The 18,612-nt window shown below is 48.3% G+C and overlaps 2 protein-coding genes across 2 annotated transcripts; both read right to left on the minus strand.

Annotated features, from left to right (window-relative positions):
• Positions 1-4,106: 4,106 nt before the first annotated feature.
• MFSD5 (major facilitator superfamily domain containing 5) lies at positions 4,107-6,467 on the minus strand. Its single transcript, XM_045829324.1, has 2 exons — positions 6,308-6,467; positions 4,107-5,719 (listed from the first exon to the last, which is right to left on the minus strand). The coding sequence occupies exon 2, from the start codon at positions 5,699-5,701 to the stop codon at positions 4,349-4,351; it is 1,353 nt and encodes a 450-aa protein (XP_045685280.1). The 5' UTR covers positions 5,702-5,719; positions 6,308-6,467; the 3' UTR covers positions 4,107-4,348.
• A 2,019-nt stretch (positions 6,468-8,486) lies between these two features.
• LOC123812837 (sperm mitochondrial-associated cysteine-rich protein) lies at positions 8,487-11,941 on the minus strand. The gene is made up of 2 exons (XM_045829721.1): positions 11,110-11,941; positions 8,487-9,658 (listed from the first exon to the last, which is right to left on the minus strand). The coding sequence occupies exon 1, from the start codon at positions 11,927-11,929 to the stop codon at positions 11,414-11,416; it is 516 nt and encodes a 171-aa protein (XP_045685677.1). The 5' UTR covers positions 11,930-11,941; the 3' UTR covers positions 8,487-9,658; positions 11,110-11,413.
• Between the last annotated feature and the right edge of the window lie 6,671 nt (positions 11,942-18,612).

Below are 18,612 nucleotides of genomic sequence, written 5' to 3' on the forward strand. Positions count from 1 at the left end.
TCCCATTTTATTTATCTTCTATTTACAAGAAGTAGAAAATTCTGTAAGTATCAGGGCTTTAAACTTGAGTCTGGACAAAGGAGATGCTTTCTAGTCCCAGCTCAATTTGTTAATAATCTGTGAAATGGGGATACTAATAACAAGCCTACCTCCCAGGAGTTCTGCCAGTCTCAAATAGAACAGCCTTGAAATGCTTTGCAAAGGCCCTAACAGTGCTTTGCAGCCCTTACAAAAGCATATGTTATATGTACTGACATATAAAGATGTCAGAGATACATAAATGATTGTTATAGTTTTCCTGTGGATTTTAATTGTTTTAAAGATAAAAACAAGATATACTGTTATGTTAAAAAAGTTATGGAATAGCATAAATAATTCAATTTTTGTTTAAAAAATATTAATCCAGACCATTTAATAATAGTATGAAGAGTGGAATTAAGGAAACCTGTCATTTTACATTTTATATTTCTGTATGTATATTTATAATATATTTATGTCAATATAAATATATGTATTTTAATATAACATTATATAAACAGATTTACATTTACATTCATATTAAGTATGTATTTCTGTATTTGCATTTGACTATTTTACAATGATCCCATGTAAATTTATTATTTTTAAGATTTTATTTATTCATTTATTTTAAGATTTTTATTTATTTATTTTTAGAGAGAGGACAGGAGGTAGAAAGAGAGGGGGAGAAACATCAATGTGTGGTTGCCTCTCACATGTCCCCTACTGGGGACCTGGCCCACAACCCAGGCATGTGCCCTGACTGGGAATTGAACTGGTGACCCTTTGGTTCACAGGCTAGCACTCAATCCACTGAGCCACACCAGCCAGGGTTATTTATTGATTTTTAGAGAGAGAGGAAGAGAGGGAGAAAGAGGGAGAGAAACATCAACGTGCAAGAGATACATGGATCAGTTGCCTCCTGCACGCCCCCAACTACGGACCCAACCCACAACCCAGGCATGTGCCCTGACTGGAAATCAAACCAGCAACCCTTCAGTTCACAGACCACATGCAATCCACTGAGCCACACCAGCCAGGGCCCATTTGAATTTATTGTAAAAAAAAAAAAACACCTTAGAGGGGGTGTGAAGTATTTTTGTAACATTAGATTTGATCCCAAGCATGACAAACTTATTTTATAATTCTCTTCTGTGGTTCTGTGGGGAAGTGGTGGCAAAAAAATAATAAAAGGCACAGGGAGAACTACGCGATTGGGATTAGGTGAAGAGAGATGGTGAATGGAACCTAGACCCAGCTAAAGGGCCATGGACACTAGCTGGGAAGCCCATCCCCGTACCGAGCAGAGACTAAATTTCCAGAAAGAGGTCATCCTCCAAGCTTCGGAATCTGGTACACTCCTCATGCCCTAATTTTCCTGCCTCTTGTCCATTGGCTCCTGGTTCTTTGTGATGTTTCTGCTCTCCTCAGGATCACTTAAAAGCTCCAAATCAAATAATCATGTGTCCAGCTGGATAGAAAGTTAGAAAATCAGGAGTCTCTTAGTGAAAGATGGTGGTGTGTATCAAGTCTGACACCAAAATAACCTTCCCACTTAAAGAGGAAATGAGTTCAAGTGGAACATACTAACATTCTACTCAGCTGCTCACATACCCCAAAGTAAAAGGCCTTTCAGATAGCTGGATACTTCTATCTGGGCCAAGATCAAGGATAAACACTGCTGAGAATCACCCAACCACTGGGATGCATTGAACAGTTGTACACACCATTTTATAGCCCCATCCACTCATTCTCACACCCAAATCTGGATGGGCTTAACTGGATTGAAAAAGTTAAAAAATAAAATATAAAAGCAAACATTTATGTAGTGCTTACACTGAGGGTTAAGTACAATTCTAAGCACTTACACATAGTAATGCATTTAATTTCACAAAAGTGCTATAGGGTAGGTAGAAATTACATTATCATCCCATTTTACAGATGAGGGTACTGAGGCTCACATTTGAACCCAGGTAGTCGGGCTTTGGCTCCATGCTATTAACTAGTTCCCCATGCTGCCTCTTAGCAAAGTATCATGGGCAGCATTTTGTAGGCAGTATGTAACTGCTAAACCAATCCCTCTTCTGACCCATATAGACAGACACCCAAAAGTGGACCAGATGGCCAAGGCTACACACTACCACTCTCTTGCCCTTCTCCAGGGACTGGGCTTGGGATAACGGAGCAGGGCCAGAGGGGGAAAGGCTAGTAGCTGAAGGCCCAGGAATCAAAAGTAGTATATGTCATAGAAGGGGCACTGGGCAGGCAGCAAAAGGCAAGGTTTAGTTTTGGATTTACCACTTATTTACTACATATTCTTTCTTTAAGGGAGTTTTCCTCATAAAAAAAGTCACCAGCACTTAGTAATATAATGTATGGCATACAGTAGGTGCTCAATAAAAATATACTTAAGGCCAAATGGACAATCTCTAATATACCTTTGAGTTCTTAACACCCTGTGAGTCTGAGAGGAAAAAACCCTCCCCACTCCCTATCACCAGCGCCTTTGAAGAAAGCTCAGCAGGGACAAAGTTAAAAGGATATCATTAATCTGCCTTCCCTACCTTCCAACTTCCTTATCACTTAGAATAATGGGACCCTCTCATAACTGTATCAGTAAATAATCACTGTCATCCAAAACAACAAATCATTAACTTGGCTCTAGATTCTAGTCTAATTGCTGCCAAAAGAGCAGCTCTTGAAAAGCCAGGTGTAAGCTAGCCCATCTCCTCTCCAGACATTCACTGAGCACAAGCATGGGCAAGGCCCCCACTTGTGTCCATACACAGGGAGACAAAGGCAAAGGAGACGTAATTTCCTCTTATCCTCACAGAGATTGGAGATCGTAGTATTGTAAAGAGAAACAAAGTCTGCAACTACCTATAAAATATATCTAGGTACAGCTCACCAGGGCAGAAATAGGATGTGGAGTTATTACAACAGACTCTGTCTTAGCCTCAAGATGGGGGAAAGCACAGGTATCTGTTTTTCCATATTTAACCTCAACTTCTATTCTCTGCAGCCTGGGTGGGGGTGGGGGGGGTTGTTTTTTCTTTTTCTGTTCTAAGTAGGGGCCTGAGACCACCATCCATTCATTTCCCCAGCCTCACTCTACAAAAGCCCATCCCTGCTGCATTCCTCCAGCACCAGCTGATGTTATCTTTCCACACAAGTTGGAACTTGCAGGTCTTGGAACATCTCTCATCTTCCTGTCTGGGAAGTAGTCTGGGACCCAAGGAAAAGTTGTCAATTCCTTTCCAGAACAGGTGGGTCTCCCATGCCCATCTCAAGCACATTCCAGGACACACCCTTAATTAAGCCTACCCTCCCTCCATCTCCACCCTTCTTAAAGTTGGCTTTGCTTCCCCTGAGAAGCCCAGGTGCTGGTGGGAGGAGTAAAGGCAGATACCATCAGAGGTGAGGCAGGGAGGGACCCACAGAACTGGTGTTCCCACTGGTACTGTTTCCTGTCCTGATGGCTCCCTCACCCTCACTCAGTCTGGGTGGGGAAGAGTCAGGTACAGACAAGATGTCCCCAGTCCCTCAGTCGTCACTGTTCTCTCCCCTTGGCAGCCCTTTATTTAGGTTTCATGCAGGGACACAGGACCTGGTGGGCCCAGGTGATGCAAGACAAATAGTGCATTCACAGCCACAGAGGCAGAAGGCAGGCAGCATGCATGTGCTGAGCTGCAGGCTTCTTCCTGTTGGATGGCCCTGAATTTGCACCAAGGGGTGGTCATAAAAGCAGCCAAAGCCGCTGGAATCTTTGCTCAGTGGCTTGAGCACTCACCCCCACATGCTCCAGAGATGATCTCATCATGGATGTGGAGCAAGGGTTTCACTTGGCTAGTGGGGAGGATGTCAGTCCCCAGAGGACAGACGTATGGAGGACCTAGGAGCCTCAGGCATTTCCCACCCATTCCTGCTGAGAGAAAATTCTACAGCTCTCAGTTTAAGCTGGATACAGTCTTAGGCTAGAAATGTAAACCTTCTGCTGGTAATTCTACCTCTATCCTCAAAACCTCCAGCTGCCTTCCTACCAGAAACTACTAAGGCAGGTACAGGTCAAGATGATCAAATCAAATCAATGATCAGTTAAAAGTGTTTATTTTTAAATGAAAAGGGAAAAGGGAGTAACACAGAGGCAACGTTTGGCATCTCCTTTCTAAGCCATCACCCCCATGTGCTCCCCAACTCAAAGAACTGGCAGGAGGGGCCCCAACAACAGGCTGAGGGGCCAGATAATTGCAGTCAGTCACAGAGAAATCTGTACAACCCTGGAAAGGTGGGATTCAAGAGTCTGTCCCAGCCCCCTTGTCCTGGAACAGGGTTAGAGCTCAGGGGAGTAGGGCTCCCCAGTGGGTGAGGGCACCCGCAGTTCGGCATCGTGCCTTACCACGGTGAAGAGCCCCACCACTGCCAGCAGAGCCATAACCATGACAGCGGAGCATATGCTGAACATGTTCCGAGTGCCTGTTTTGCGATCACTGTCATGGAGGACTAGGAGCCCCAGGCAGGCCAGTAAGTGCAGGGGCACCCGGAACCAGTTGAGTACACCAGCTTGCTCTGTCTCAGGGATCACCTTTCTTCGCAGGAAGCTCATGCTGGGAAAGTACAGTCCACAGGCCAATTCGATAAGTAGGAAGGCTATGAAGGACTCCACGGGACTCTCCTGGCCTGGACTGGTGGAGAAAGTCAGCATGAAGAGGGAGAAGACGACGATGAGGACAGCAAGGGAGAGTAGGTGCATAGGCTGAAGGTGGTACTTCTTGGAGGTAGCGATGCGATACAAGGAAGAGCCGAGCAGGCTGGCTGCCATGAAGCTGGAGAAGATGATGCCTAGTGGGGCCCCATGTGGGTCCAGCACAGGTGTCCAGAGGAAAACAAAGATGAAGATGACACTTTCAAACAGGGCCTGTATGGTACCCAGCAGTAGCACACGGCGGTCTGACAGGAGGCAGCGCAGGCCCCCAGCACAGGTCCTTGAGAAGGCACGCTGCCGATCATAGTTCTCTCCCCAGTTGTGAAGGACCAAGGCTCCAGCCAGAGCTAAGAGAGGGATGGCAGCCACAAAGGGCGCTACAGGCCCCAGTCCCATCCAGCAGGCCACAGCTTCAGCTGCCACACCTGCCACTACAGCCAGCACATAGTTCCAGAAGGCGGCTCGAGCAAAGGTAGCTGGGATCCACTCAGCAGGGAAGTCATGGCGCTCCACATGTTCATGGATGTACCAGGCCTCGAAGGCAGAGAAGAGCAGGGCAGTGGACAGCCCACCAAGTGCTCGCCCTACCAGCAACACAAAGTAGTCCCGAGAGAGTTTGGTTAAGCAGCACAGAGAGTAAGTGAGGGAGAAGAGGACACAAGACTTTTTTCGACCTAGCCAATCCACAAGGGAGGAGGCTACCAGTCCAAAGAGAACTGTGGAGGCAAGGCCACAGACATAGAGGATGGCAATTTGACCTTCCAAAAAGTGGTAATGCTGATAGAGTTTATAGAGGTAGGGGGCCTGAAGCCAGTCAGCGGCCAGGGCCAGGAAGTAGACCTGATAAAAGTCCAGTTGAAACCGAAGGAAGGAGGGGTTGCTGCAGGCCCTTCCTGGGGGCTTAGCCTGGCATCTTGACAATTCCAACCCCAGGCAGGAGACCAGGAGGACCACAAAGACAAGGTAGGCAGTCACCAGCATGGCGGGCCCCCGGACGACCTGGGAAAGAAGGGGCTTTTAGAGTCACATCCATTGCCCAGGCAGCACTGTCAAGGGGCTGGGTATTCAAGCAGAAGGCAGCTCCACCCTACCCACCTGCCAACTTCACTTCCCCACCCCTCAACTCCACTCCCCCAGAACTCAGACCTGAGGGACCAGTTGGGTGGGTGGGAGGAGTGGCCCGCCAGAGCGGTCTCCTAGGACACTGTGGGGCAGGAAAGAGGTAAGAGGATCGGGGAGAAAACTGAGCATTCGCGCTAACCTTGCCTGGCATAGCAAAGAAGTCCCCTCAATAATCCCGTCCCCTTAAATTAAGAGGCAGCTGCCCTGTTCCACAACAGCTTCCGCATACTTCCTTCAAATACCTCCCATCCTTTCTGGGGAACCCGTTCTAGCCTTAAATGTCCCGTCTTCTGTTCCGGGCATCCCTCCCGTTGGCGCGGGCCTCTACAGTAGTTTCATGGTCACGCGCGTGCATCTCAGATTCCCCATCCTCCAGGTCACGGGCACCCCCTTGCGCCCCCTAGCCTCGGCCCAGCGCCCCAGGGCCGCCACACCCGCTCGCGCCTTACCCAGACCCCATCTCACCTGCTGCCCCGGTCTGCGGGGACGCTCGGGGCACGTCCGGCTCCAGGCCGCCCGCTGCCCTGCCCGCTCTACCTCCGGCTCCGGCTCTGGCCTGGGTTCTAGCAGCGTGCCCGCCCCTCACAGCCTGCTTCCGGGAGCCGGGTAGGCCTCCGGTCGCCGCCATGATGGTCCCGTCACGTGACGGGGGCGCGACGCTCAAGCCCCGCCTCTGCTCCGTCCTTACCAGCGCGCTGCCGAGGTCCGGATGCCGGTGGCTGCACGGCTACAACGGGGAAAGGCTGCTGCTGTTTTCGGTACGGCCTCGTCCGCCGCCTTTCCGTGTTACCCGGTCCTCTGACTCCCATATACCTGTTGGGCCACCTCGAAGTAAGGGCCCATTTAATCTCTCTTTCAACGTGCCGTAGGTTAAAGAGCGCAGCTGTGCGAGGGGAAAATGCCCGAAGTCCCAGAGAACCCGGGGCTGGAGCTTCCCAGGGAACACCGCTGACCTGGGCTCTTCTGTTCTCCCCTCTTTCATCGTAGTGATCTCAAGGCCAGAAGTTCGTATGGCCCAGACACCTGAGGGAGGCAGTGTGGTGTGAAGGACTTGGACTCAGGCTGCAGATAAATGCTCAAATCCCACCTGTGTAACTTAACCAGCTGTCTGGCCTCGGGCAAACCACATAACTTCTCAGCATCCCAGTTTCTTTATCTGAAGTCAAAAGAGAGCAGTGCCCAAATAAAAAGGCTAAAGTTCAGCAAGAACTTCAGCCCTGGAGCGGACCGCTCACCTCCTGCTACTTACCAACTGTGTCACCTTGGAAATTTTTAGTATGATCTTGAGACCCTCCCCAATGACTTCTCATCTCACTAAGCATAAAAGCCAAAATCTTTATAGTGGCCCACAAACCCCTCTGTTCTGCTCTCTACTGCTTCTATGACCTCATCTACCATTCTCCTTCTTACTCCTACTCTGTCTGTTCTGGCCAACACCAGGGCCTTTGCACATTGTGCCCTGTAAGGTTCTGGTTCTCCCAGATACCCACATGGTTCCTGCCCTCAGTGCCCCAGTTCTCTGTTCACATGTCACATTATCAGAGAAGTGTTCCTTGGCCTTCCTGTTTGAAATAACAACAACACCTGCATCCACCATAGTAATCTATCTGCTTTCCTTCTAACTCTCTATGAGGTCTCCTTCGCTGCATTTTCTCCGTAGCACTTAACACCATCTGCCACACTATGTGTTTGTTTATTTATTCACTCTCTCTTCTCCCTACAGATTTTTATCTGCTTTGTTCACTTGTATTTCCAATACCTAAAACAGTTACTGGTACATAAAAAATTCTATGAATATTTGATAAATAAATGAATACATTAATCCATGTGAATTACTTTAAAAGTGCTGCCCTGTATTAGCCGTTAACACTTATCAAATGGGTTATTAGGTACCTAAGCTCTATTTTAAGAAGACCTGGGCCTATGGCTATAGGTGCATTATGTCATTTAACTTCCACAACAACCTGTAAGGTCAGTACTATTGTTATCCCCCAGAGTTGGGAAAGTTACGTATGTCCAGAGTCACATGGTAAGTAGAGTCAGAACTGTGACCCAGATCTTTCCAATTCCAAGTTCGTATGGTTTCTGAGAAGATTACAGGTGATTAGTACATGTTGGTTTTCTTTATACTAAAGTTTAGAAGGTAGAGGGTGGGAGGAACCAGGATTACATCTCGAGAAATTCCTGTGATAAAGCTGAGATTTATAGCCAAGCTCCAAAGTGCCTTCATCCCTAACTGGCAAACTTCTAGTGAGTAGAAAGTGTTCGTGGTTCCCATGCATTCATTTGAGAAACACTCAGACTCAAAAATCATGACTTCCCCAAGGTCATTCAGGGAGTGTCAGCATGAATGACCCAAATGCCCTCCATCCCAGTCCTGGGCTGAAACTCCTTGAACTCATGATGCCCAGTCCCTCACTTCTAGGTGGCCCAGTCCCTCACTTCTAGGTGGTCTTTTCTTTGAGGGTGGAGGTCATCCTAAATAAAGGTAGGAAGTGGGACAGGATGGTCTAACATCCCTTGCCTTCTGTTTCCTAGGACTGAGGCTAGTTATCTTCCATTACTGAGTTGCATTTTGTTTCAAAGCACCTGGCAGAGAGAGACTTAAAGCAAGATGACATCATTTTGGATTATTTCTGTTTATTTTAAGAACTATTCAAAATAGGTTTATTCTTTAAGGTTCCCCTGGCCCTTCAGAGCTGTGAGGCTCAGCTGGGAAAGTGCCAAACATGAGGAATGTGTCAGCAGAGAACTGGAGGGGATAAAGGGCAGCCTGTGAGCACAATCCATCCCTAGTACATTCTTCCAGAAGAGGGCATGGAGAGCTGGGGTCTGTGTGTGAGAAGTCACACATGGGAGGTCTTTCAGGGCAGGTGGGGAGGATGTTCTAGGAGTTACTAGGAATCATGTTTACCAGAGGAGCATCATTTAAAACATTTACTACAAAAATGTTCAAGCATACACAGAGGTAGAGAACATAATTCTGTGAACCTTTGTACACTTAATTCAACGTTATTGATTCTGCCACTCTTTCTGTCCTTTTTTTATTTGCCAAAACATTTAAAATTAAAAATGTCACTTCACTCCATACTTAAGTATGCATCTCTAGAAAATATCCTTTTTTTTTTTTTACAGGGCCCCAAAGTCATTTTTATATCTAACAAAATCAATACTGATTCCTTGGCCTCACAAATATCCAGTCCATAATTAACTGTCCCAAACTGTCTGAAAATGTCCTTTTACAGTTGGGTTGTCCAAATCAGAAACCAAACAAGGCCCTTATGTTCCTTGTGTTGGTCACCTCTTACCTACCCACCCCCACCCCACCCAGCCATTGACAACTTGAAGAAATTGGGTCAGATTTCCTTTAGAATATCCCACATGCTGGATGTGTCTTCTTACTTCCTCATTGTGTCATTTAACTTGTTCTTCCATCTGCAGTATTTCCTGTTAAATGGAGATTAGCTCTGGAGATTTGATTAGAACAATGCTCAGTGTTTTCATTTGGCAAGAGCCCTTCATAGGTGGAGTGGAATGCTTCAGACTGCATCCCATCAGGAGGCATACAGTGTGTGGCTGTGCCCCTTTAGCAGTGCTAAGATTCACCAGTGGGGGCCGGTGGTGACAACTTGATCCCTCCATTGTAAAGTTCTCCATCCACCACGATCCTTGTTTCATCCATTGAAAATTCTTGTTTGATCAGTTATTTCATTAGGGGTTGCAAAATGGTGATTTTTCTGATTCCATATCCTTCCATATTAGTTGAAATGCTTCTGTAAATAAGTTTTCTGTACCACTTACTGTTATTTGGATATCCTGAAATATAGTTTATACAAGAGAGGCAGTATAAATGCTTAATTCTTTTTAATTGCCAACTTGCAGAATAAGAAGTTGGGAGAAGCATTATTTTTTAAAAGTTTTGGACTTAGAGCTGAACAGAGATGGATGGCCTGGATAGTAGGTGGGGAAAGGAGGAACTATTCTGGCACCTGTATCCAGTCTTCACTCGCTCTAGTGTATACGGGGTGTGGGGGGCACAGACAGATACTAAAGTGCTTCGTGTCTTGCTCCTTGGACAGCATGAGACAGGCCTGGTGTGCAGGGTGCTACAAGGGACGGGGAGAGAAAGAGAGAGAGAGAGCCAGATAGGGGGAGGCAGAGAGAAAGGTAGGAAGTGAAAAAACAGCTAGGCAGAGAAGACTGGAAGAGAGAGAAAGACAGAAAGGGAAACAGAAATGAGATCACGAATGAAGTATACCAAGAAGCAGAATAGGACAGAAAAGCAGAGTGATGTGAGGTGCCTTGAAAGACAAAGGAAGAAATTAGACTTGAAGACACAAATTGAGACAGGAAAGGGGAAAAGAAAGAGATGCATATGTTAAATGTATTTTAAATTAGAAGGCGTAATGGAGGGAGAATTAGAGAAATAGAGAGTGGGGGAAACACATGTCAAGACACAAGATAGATGAAGGCAGAATGTCCCAGTGATAGAAAAACACAAATGGAGAGAATGACCTGGAAAGAGAGAAGGAAGGATAAACTGAAAGATAAACAGAGATAGAAAGAAAAAAAACACAGGGTTCCAGAAACAGAGGCTGAGAAAAAAAAGACCGAAAAAGACTAGAGTCAGAGAACTTGAGGAATGTGGAGGGGGGCTCAGCGGCTCTCAGTTTAGGACCCAGTCCTGGGAAGATACTGGACTGTCACTTGCAGCTTCTTCTTGGAGTCTTCTTCAAACCCCTACACCCCCAGGAACAGGGGACTTATGACTAGCTGTGTGTGAATGGGATCATTGGGAACCTGTGTCAAGTGTTCCCAGCTTCCCTCACCCCCACACCAGGTGAGCATAGATGTTGCAGATGGGACTAATCCTGGAAGATTGAGGTCATGAGGCTGAGTGAGCACTCAGAGATTTGCAAGATAAGACATTCAGGCAGAGAGCGCCAGATTCCTCGAAGTAAAGGACCATGTGTGATGCCATGATATCCAAGGGAAGGGAGGAGCCACAAACCCTCTCTGCTCAGCCTCCTCTTCTGGTCCAAGAACAACTGATCATCTGTGCCTGACTGCAGATGAGAGATAAGGGGTCCAGAGGCTCCTGGGTCAGCCAGGAATATGGGTGAAGGATCAAAGGGCAAAAATGGCCCCCAAAGGATCCCCTACCACCTCTAGAGGAAGAATCTATCTTATCTATGTGAACTGCAGAGAAGCCAGGAAGGGTCTCCAGGGGAGGCTGTCAAGAGGGGGAAAATGGCCAATTTGCTCACCTTCAGGGGCCTTGGAAGAGGATCTGAGAAGAATTTCCATTCCAAAAGCTGCAGAAGAGCAAAAGAGGAGTTTCTGGAACCAGCAGGAACATGCCCAGAAACTAATTTCAAAGCAGATGCCTGTTCTCACCCCCAGAACTGAGGGGGAAGCCAGAGGCTCTGAGTAACCTTCTGCCTTTACCTTCTGGGCGAGGAGTCTAGGTGAGCCCCCTCGCTCCACCCAGAGCTTCTGCCTCTTGCCTGAAAAAGCAGCTACAGAAGTGCCCCAGCAGCCTGACAGTCTCTGTAGGGGGCAACTGCCCACCTAGACGATCAGACAGTGCCTCTGAGAGGTGTGTTGTCCTGTGAAGCAGCAACTGCGGTGGCCAATGGAGCCTGGAGGCCCCCAGGTAGGTCCTTGGCCACAGCTACAGTTGTCACTGTAGCCCAGGCAGGAGCTGGGACAGGCAGATAGGCCCTTGGTACAAGGGTAAATGGGGCAAGGTGAGGGATGGCAACAAGGCAAGTGAGGGCCAGAGCATGGGACACAGGGCCTATGGGGATGTGTTGAGGGAGGACAGGCAGGGCAGGGAGGGCAGGTGCAGGTGCAGGGTGGGCCAGGGAGTCTGGGACAGGAGGGACAGGTGGTTGTGTAAGAGGGATAGGCAGTGCAGGAGGAACAGGTGGGAGGAGGGCAGCCAGGGCAGGGGCAGGCACAGGCAGAGGAAGGACAGGAGAGACAAAGAGAGGCAGCTGGAGGGCTATGCACAGGGGGTGCAGGAGGTTGTTGCTGGGTGGCCTTGTTTCGAGGCCCCAGACGTAAGCCCAGAGAGAAGTCCATTCAGTTGCAGGAGCAGCCAGGCTGGGGGTTGGGGAAAGGGGAGGGCATGGGAAGAGTAGAAGGGGCAGACAGGCGGGCAGAGGTGGGGGCAGGATTAAGCCTAAGACACTGCTGAGCTTGCTGAGCTTTCAGGGAGCTCAGACCTCCCCAACCAGCCCTCCCTTTCCAGGCCTGCCCAGCAGTGCTCTCCTGCGGCCCTCCTCTGCACTGAAAACCTTCCAACTACACCAGCCGGGAACACGTTCTTGAAATACAACATGCACTTTCATGCCTTCAGTCCTTTGTTCACACTGTTCCTTCTGCTTGGAGTGCCTTTTCTCTTTTCTCCACCTGGCTAGGTCCTATAATCTCTGAAGTCTTTCCCTTTATTCAAAAAGTATTTCTTAAGCTCCAGGCACCTGACACCTGCCTGGGTAAGGACCCCAGTCCATTACTCTCCAGCCCTGGTGGCCAGACCAGCAGCTTCAGTCTCCCAAACAGTCCCCAAGGGGACTTAGGGAAGCAGCAGCAGCAGCAGTGGCAGCAGCAATAGGAGCAGCAGCAGAAGTAGCACTCTGAGACTGAGCTGGGGATGTTGGTGGGAAGTGGAAGTGGAGGGAGGATGCCTGGGTCCTGGAAGATTCCAAAAGGGGCAAGTCCCAGGTATAGGGGTGGGGATGCTCAGCTGTCTCTGGGAAGCTGACAATCAGCCTGGATAAGATAGCCACAGCTAAGTCTCCTCTCTTATGGAGCTCTCATAAAAGTGAGGAGTGACATGGGATGGAGACTAAAACCAAACAGGTAAACGAACAAATGTATTAGCTTATTTCAGAGCATGCAAATGACAATGAAAAAAAGAAAAAAAAAACCCAGGATGTTGTGATAAAAAGTGACTCAGAGAGGTGGATTCATCTGACAGAATGACTAGACATTTCCCAAATAGGTATGACAGCCCTTAAGGGTTTCAGGGGAGATAAAGTCTGTCTAGCCCTGGCCAACCCTGGGGGAGCTGCCTGAGGCAGAATGGAACCCAGGTATCTGGCCCATGGAGAAATACAAAGCTGAGAAGGAGATAAGGAGTGCTGGAGATTGCAATCTAAAAATGTGGTGGTCAGGAAAAGTACCATTGAGAAATGACATTTTAGCAAAGATCTGAAGAAAGTGAGGAGTGAGTCATGGAGGCATCTAGTGGAAGAAAATCCCAGGGAGGGGAGACAGCAAGAGCAAAGAGTAGTCAAGGCAGAGGTATAGAGTGAGGCGGGGGCCTTGGGAGTCACAGTGGGACTTGGGTCGTATTTTAAGAAAGAGGCAAAACCACTAAGGGTTTCAGGCAAGAAAGTGTATGGGTCTTCTTGATCCTATGACTGCCCCTGGTTAAAATGTTTTTCTTCCTGAGAAACTGGTTCAATCATTTTGGGAAAATGTTTGGCCTTATTTGATAAAACTGAGACTGCCTGGACATATACTTTGACTCTTAGTTTTATCGTCTCGAAAATCTCTTGCATGTGTGTGCTGGGAAACAGGCACAAAAATGTTCTTAGCAGCATTATGATAGTCCAAACTGGAAACAATCCCAACATCCACCAACAGTTGGGTAAAAAACAATATCGGCTGCTATGGCAAACAGTATGGAGGTTCCTCAAAAAATAAAAATAGAACTACCATGTGACTCAGCAATCCCACTTCTGAGTATTTATTTTAAAAATCCAAAATACTAATTTTAAAAGACATATGCATTCCTATGTTCACTACTGTAGCCAGGATATGGAAATAACCCATGTCTCCATTGATAAAAGAATGGATAAAAAAGCTGTGGTACATATATACAATAGAATATTACTTGGCCATAAAAAATAATGAAATCTTACCATTTGGGACAACAAGGATGGACCTAGAGGGTACTACGCTAAGTGAAATAAGTCTGACACAGAAGGACAAATGCCATATGATTTTGCTTATATGTGGAATCTTAAAATCAAAATAAATAAACAGAAGCAAACTCACAGATAAAGAAAATAAACCAAAGGTTGCTGGATGGAAGCAGGGTTGGGGGACTGGGTGAAAAAGGTGAGGGGATTAAGAAGTACAGTTTGGCAGTCACAAAACAGTCACAGGGACGTAAGTGCAGCATAGGGAATACAGTCAATAGTATTGTAAGAACTATGTATGGGGCCAGGTGGGCACTAGATTTATCAGGGGGATCACTTTGTAAGTCATATAAATATCTAGTCACTGTTCTACACCCAAATGTAATATAATATTGAATGTCAACTGTAATAAATTTTTAAATAAATAAATAAATAAATAAATAAATAGATTGTGGTATATTCATGAGACTGGATGTTATGCAATAATGAAAAAGACAGTTATATGCAACAATTTGGGTATACCTCACAAAATAATCAAGACACAAAAGAGTAATACAACATCATTCCATTTATATAAACCTCAAAAACAGGTGAAGTTAAGCAATATTATTTAGAGAGACATACACAAGTGCTAAAATGATACAGAAAGATAGGAAATAATGATCACAAAAGTTAGGATGATGGTTACTTCTTAGGGGAGGGAAGGAATTATAGAACGGACTCATGGGAGCTTCTGAGGTGTAGGAAGTACCCTTTCTTGGTAGCAGTTGAATAGGTATTTATTTTATTCCAATTCATTCTGTACACTGTTCATAATATATTTATGCACTCTTTTAGAAAGAGAAAATAAAAGCACCACTTCTGTTCCATGCCACCTCATTCAAATCATTGTGTCTAAGTTAGACAGATATTCCTAGTCCACACACCTAACTTTCCCACCTGCCCTTGAGGATGGAGACCTTTCCTGTATTTCGGGCCCCTATCACTGCCGGGTATATAGCAGATGCTCAATAACTGCTGAATTGGATTGAGTTGAATTCCCCCAAGTCTCTCATCCCATGGAGAGGCGGGTGTCTGCAGAAGAGGATGAAGTCTGCTGTGGTGAAGGAAGCACAGGATTCCTCCTGAGACCTGGGTTCACATATTAGCTCTGCCACTTCCCAGCTGTGTGATATTGGGCAAGTCATTTAACCTCTCTGGTTCTCAGCTCCCTCTTCTGTGAAATGGGGATGATAACTGCTGCCTCTCTTATTCACAGGGACTAAGTGAATAATGTACACACTCAGCACAATGCCTGGAACATTTAGGTGCTCAACAAAGGTTGGCTCCTTCCCAACTCCCCACACCAATATCACTTTTTTTTTCTTCAAAGGAGTCCACTAGAAAGAGCAAACAAATATCAAAAATTATCCCAGAGTGTGGGCCAACACCCTCAGGGCCCAGGGGCTAAGGCGTAGATGTAGTCTGGTTCAGAGCTGGCAGATAGGGTGATCTGATGGGAGCTGAACAGATCGCAGGCAGTTGGTGGGAGCTGGCAAGGTTGGGAAGACACTAGAGTCTGGGAATTTCCATCTAGGGGAAGTCCCAGGTATGGGTGCAGGGGAGCCAGACTGGCTCCACCCAATACCGTGGCCTCGGAGCTGTGGGCACAGGGAGGAAAGTGGGTCACAGCAGGGCTGGAACTTAACTCCATTGGTCCCATGACCTCCTTGCCAGTTATGGAGGAGGCACAGCCTCGAAGAAGCCTGCTCCCTCCTTCAAAGAGCCCTCAACTGCTTTTCTTCAGAAATGAAGAACCTTGGATCCCTGGGGTCCAGGCAGAAGGAACTGGACCACCGCCTCCCCCACCCTGCCCAGGAGACAGAGCAGAGATAATTCCCTAACCTGTGGATGGAGATTCTGTACAAACAGACTGTTACACCCACCCACATGGTGACTGGCGCACACTTGGAGCACTCACCTCACACTCTGGGCACCTATGGAGGCAGACATGCTCCTTGTTCCAGGGGTAAGACAGGTTAGGGCTGGATCAGAGAGGGGATTGGGGCACATGGTAGAACCGCTCAATGGAACCTCTGGTGAGACTCCAGCTAGGCAAATTCACCCTGAGGGCTTTGCCAACAATGTGGGGCCTTGTTTTCCGTGTATAACCTGAAGCCTAAACCTATGGATTCCTCGTCCTTATCTGTGCCTCTGTTTCCCTTTCTGGAGAAGATAAAAGAATGGGTGGAGTCATTCCAGGGCAAGGTCACAGGTGTTCCAGGGTCTTGCTTTGGCCATCCCTCGTTTGTAGCACATCCAAAACTAGGTGGACAGCAGGGATGGAGGGTCCCTCTTCTTTCTGAGGCACCAGTGGCTGGGAACCAGGACCCCGATTGCAGGGCCTTTGCACATACTCTTCTGCTGCCCTCCCTTCTCTCCACTCTCCCCCGCGCTTCTTCCCAGAGGCCTTTCCTGATCTTCTTGGCTGGGGGAAAAATCCTGCTACCATCCATTCTCATAGTACCTTATGCCTCTTCACGCTGGTTATCACTTGCAATGTCATGGGTTATTTGGTTGACATCTGACTGCACCCCCAGCCTAGAGGTCTGCAAGGGCAGGAACCATAATTGGGTATTCCCTGGGCTTATATGGTGTTTGACATACAGTGGATGCTTAATAAAGATTTGTTGAATTCATGAAAGGTACATGTTTAGAGGAGTAAGGGAAGACATTTCTAGAGTTGTGTAGACTAGTTCTTAAAATCCTGTGTTTTACAATCAAGGCCTTCTTCTATGTGGGATCTGGGCAGCACTGTGGCTGTTAAGGGCCATCCACACACAAACTCATTCATCAGGAGAGCCAACAAACTGGCAAGCAGCAGATTAGGCCTGGCACAAGGGGTGGAATTGAGCAAGTACAGGGGGTAGAGCAGGCACCAGCCATGGCACAAGACAGGCCTAGGGGAGGAGGGGGGAGGAGGGGAGAGGAAGGGAAAGGAGAAGATGTGATGTACAAAACATGTTTTCATCACACTCTCCCTGAGTGCCCTGGTCTCCAGGCCCCGGTGGCACTTTCACGCCTTAATGATGTCCTTGGAGGTTGTAACAGAGCTCCCTCAACCTCATCTGCTAGCCCCCTCTGAACATGGCGTAGGACAGCACCCCCCCCAGCACCAGACTTGGCATGGGAAAATTATTTGTTCAGTGTCCTGATGCTGACAAGGAGGCAGGGAGGGTGAAAATGTGGGCTGGGTCAACACAGCAGAGTCAGGGCCGGTAGGATCTGGATACCTTTCCTCTCACCACCTCTCCTTCTGCTCTTCCGGGTGAGTGGTGTAAAGGAGGCACCGTTCTAAGACCCCCAAGATACCATTTCTCTAATTTGTCAGGGTGACCTAATAGAACCACCACAAACAACAAAACCTAGAGATAGGGGTGACCCAAGAGAAATAAGGGGAGCTCTCTCCATCAGTTTCCTGAGTGGGAGGCCCTCTTCCCAAGCCTCCTCCTGGAACTCCTGGGTAGAAGACCGTCTCTATTGCAAGATAGAGAGAAGAATCTGAACCCCTCACAATGCCCCTCTTCCTTGCTCCTTAGTCCTGTATAGGGTTTTTGTTTTGACTTCCAAACCGTTGTAGCCGCCAGACAGATAGATCCCAGTCACTGGGTCCTGGGGAGGGGCGGGGGCGGAGGCTCGGCAATCCCGAGGGGCGGGACCAGCACGGGGCGGGGCTTCTTGGGCATCGCCCCCTGGCTGCGGTCCGAGGCTGGGGACTGAGGCTGTCGAAAGGGCGGAGTCACATTTACCAAGACCGATGGATGGACAAACACCCACCAGAGACAAGGACAGGGGCAGACTGACAGACAAACCAGGACAAAGAGAAGAGTAAAGCCAGATGGGAATTCCAGACCTGCTCTCTCTTTCCAGGCTACTCCAAGTATTTTGTCCCCCGTTTTATCTTCCCGGTCCCCATCTGCTACCCTAACTGCACAGCCTTAGAGCTTTTGGTCTGGGGACCAGGCCTTGAAGCCCTCTAAGATGGAGAAAGGGAAAAGTTGAGAGAGGGAAGACCCAGCAAAGAGAGCGTCACGGGGATGGCGCCTGGTTCTGTGTCAGGATGCCCAGCCAGGGGCCTGGGAGGGAGTGGTGCCCTCGCCCGGTTCATGAGGACAGGAGACTCATTCACTGTAAACCAAGTACAGATGTGCCGGGAGAGGGCGGTGGGTGGGGAATCAGGGCCACAGTCACAAACCACAGCTGGGCCCGCCCTCTTTCCCGGAGCCGCCACCCCCAGGGCAGGAGGGGTTAACTTTGCGGCCTCCTGGCAAGATCCCTGCCACACAGGCAAGGCGCCATCCCACCCCAGCCGGGACGCCTGGGTCCAACTCCCTGACACCCACCCCTCCCACACGCTCAGAGCAGCTCCCAGGGTAACCAAGCAAAGTCAACAGCAGCCAGGCCACCTGGGGACGGCACCCTGGAGTACCTATTCCCAGCTCTTCCCACCCCTGGAGTGAAAGGGAGGGCCTTGTCTGTACCCCCATTGACGTCTCCTGCTCTCCAGAGATAACTGCAGCACGCCCCTTCTTTTCCTCTCTCCTTCATCTGACTCTGGCTACCAAAAGTGGTCTTCCCCAGGGAGAGAGGACACCTGGCCCCCAGGGTGGCAGCGAGGGCAGAGCAAAGTAATTCCAGTACGGAAAGTGTGACGTGAGCAAGAGTCTGTGTGCCCAGTGCTGGCCACCCCGGGATTGTTGCTGGGGAAGGTCCTCTGGGTGTGTCCCTGCAGCCCAGCCCAGCTCAGCCCCCGCAACTGCTCCCCTTCTACACTTTTCACTTCCCCTTAATGCCTGC

Source organism: Phyllostomus hastatus, unplaced genomic scaffold (assembly GCF_019186645.2).
Source record: "Phyllostomus hastatus isolate PE091 unplaced genomic scaffold, TTU_PhHast_1.1 phas_scaffold_93, whole genome shotgun sequence".
Classification (NCBI taxonomy): Eukaryota; Metazoa; Chordata; class Mammalia; order Chiroptera; family Phyllostomidae; genus Phyllostomus; species Phyllostomus hastatus.

Bases quoted from the DNA above. Each gene is read 5' to 3' on its own strand.
- MFSD5 (XM_045829324.1), bottom strand. From the start codon at position 5,701: ATGCTGGTGACTGCCTACCTTGTCTTTGTGGTCCTCCTGGTCTCCTGC.
- LOC123812837 (XM_045829721.1), bottom strand. From the start codon at position 11,929: ATGGACTTCTCTCTGGGCTTACGTCTGGGGCCTCGAAACAAGGCCACC.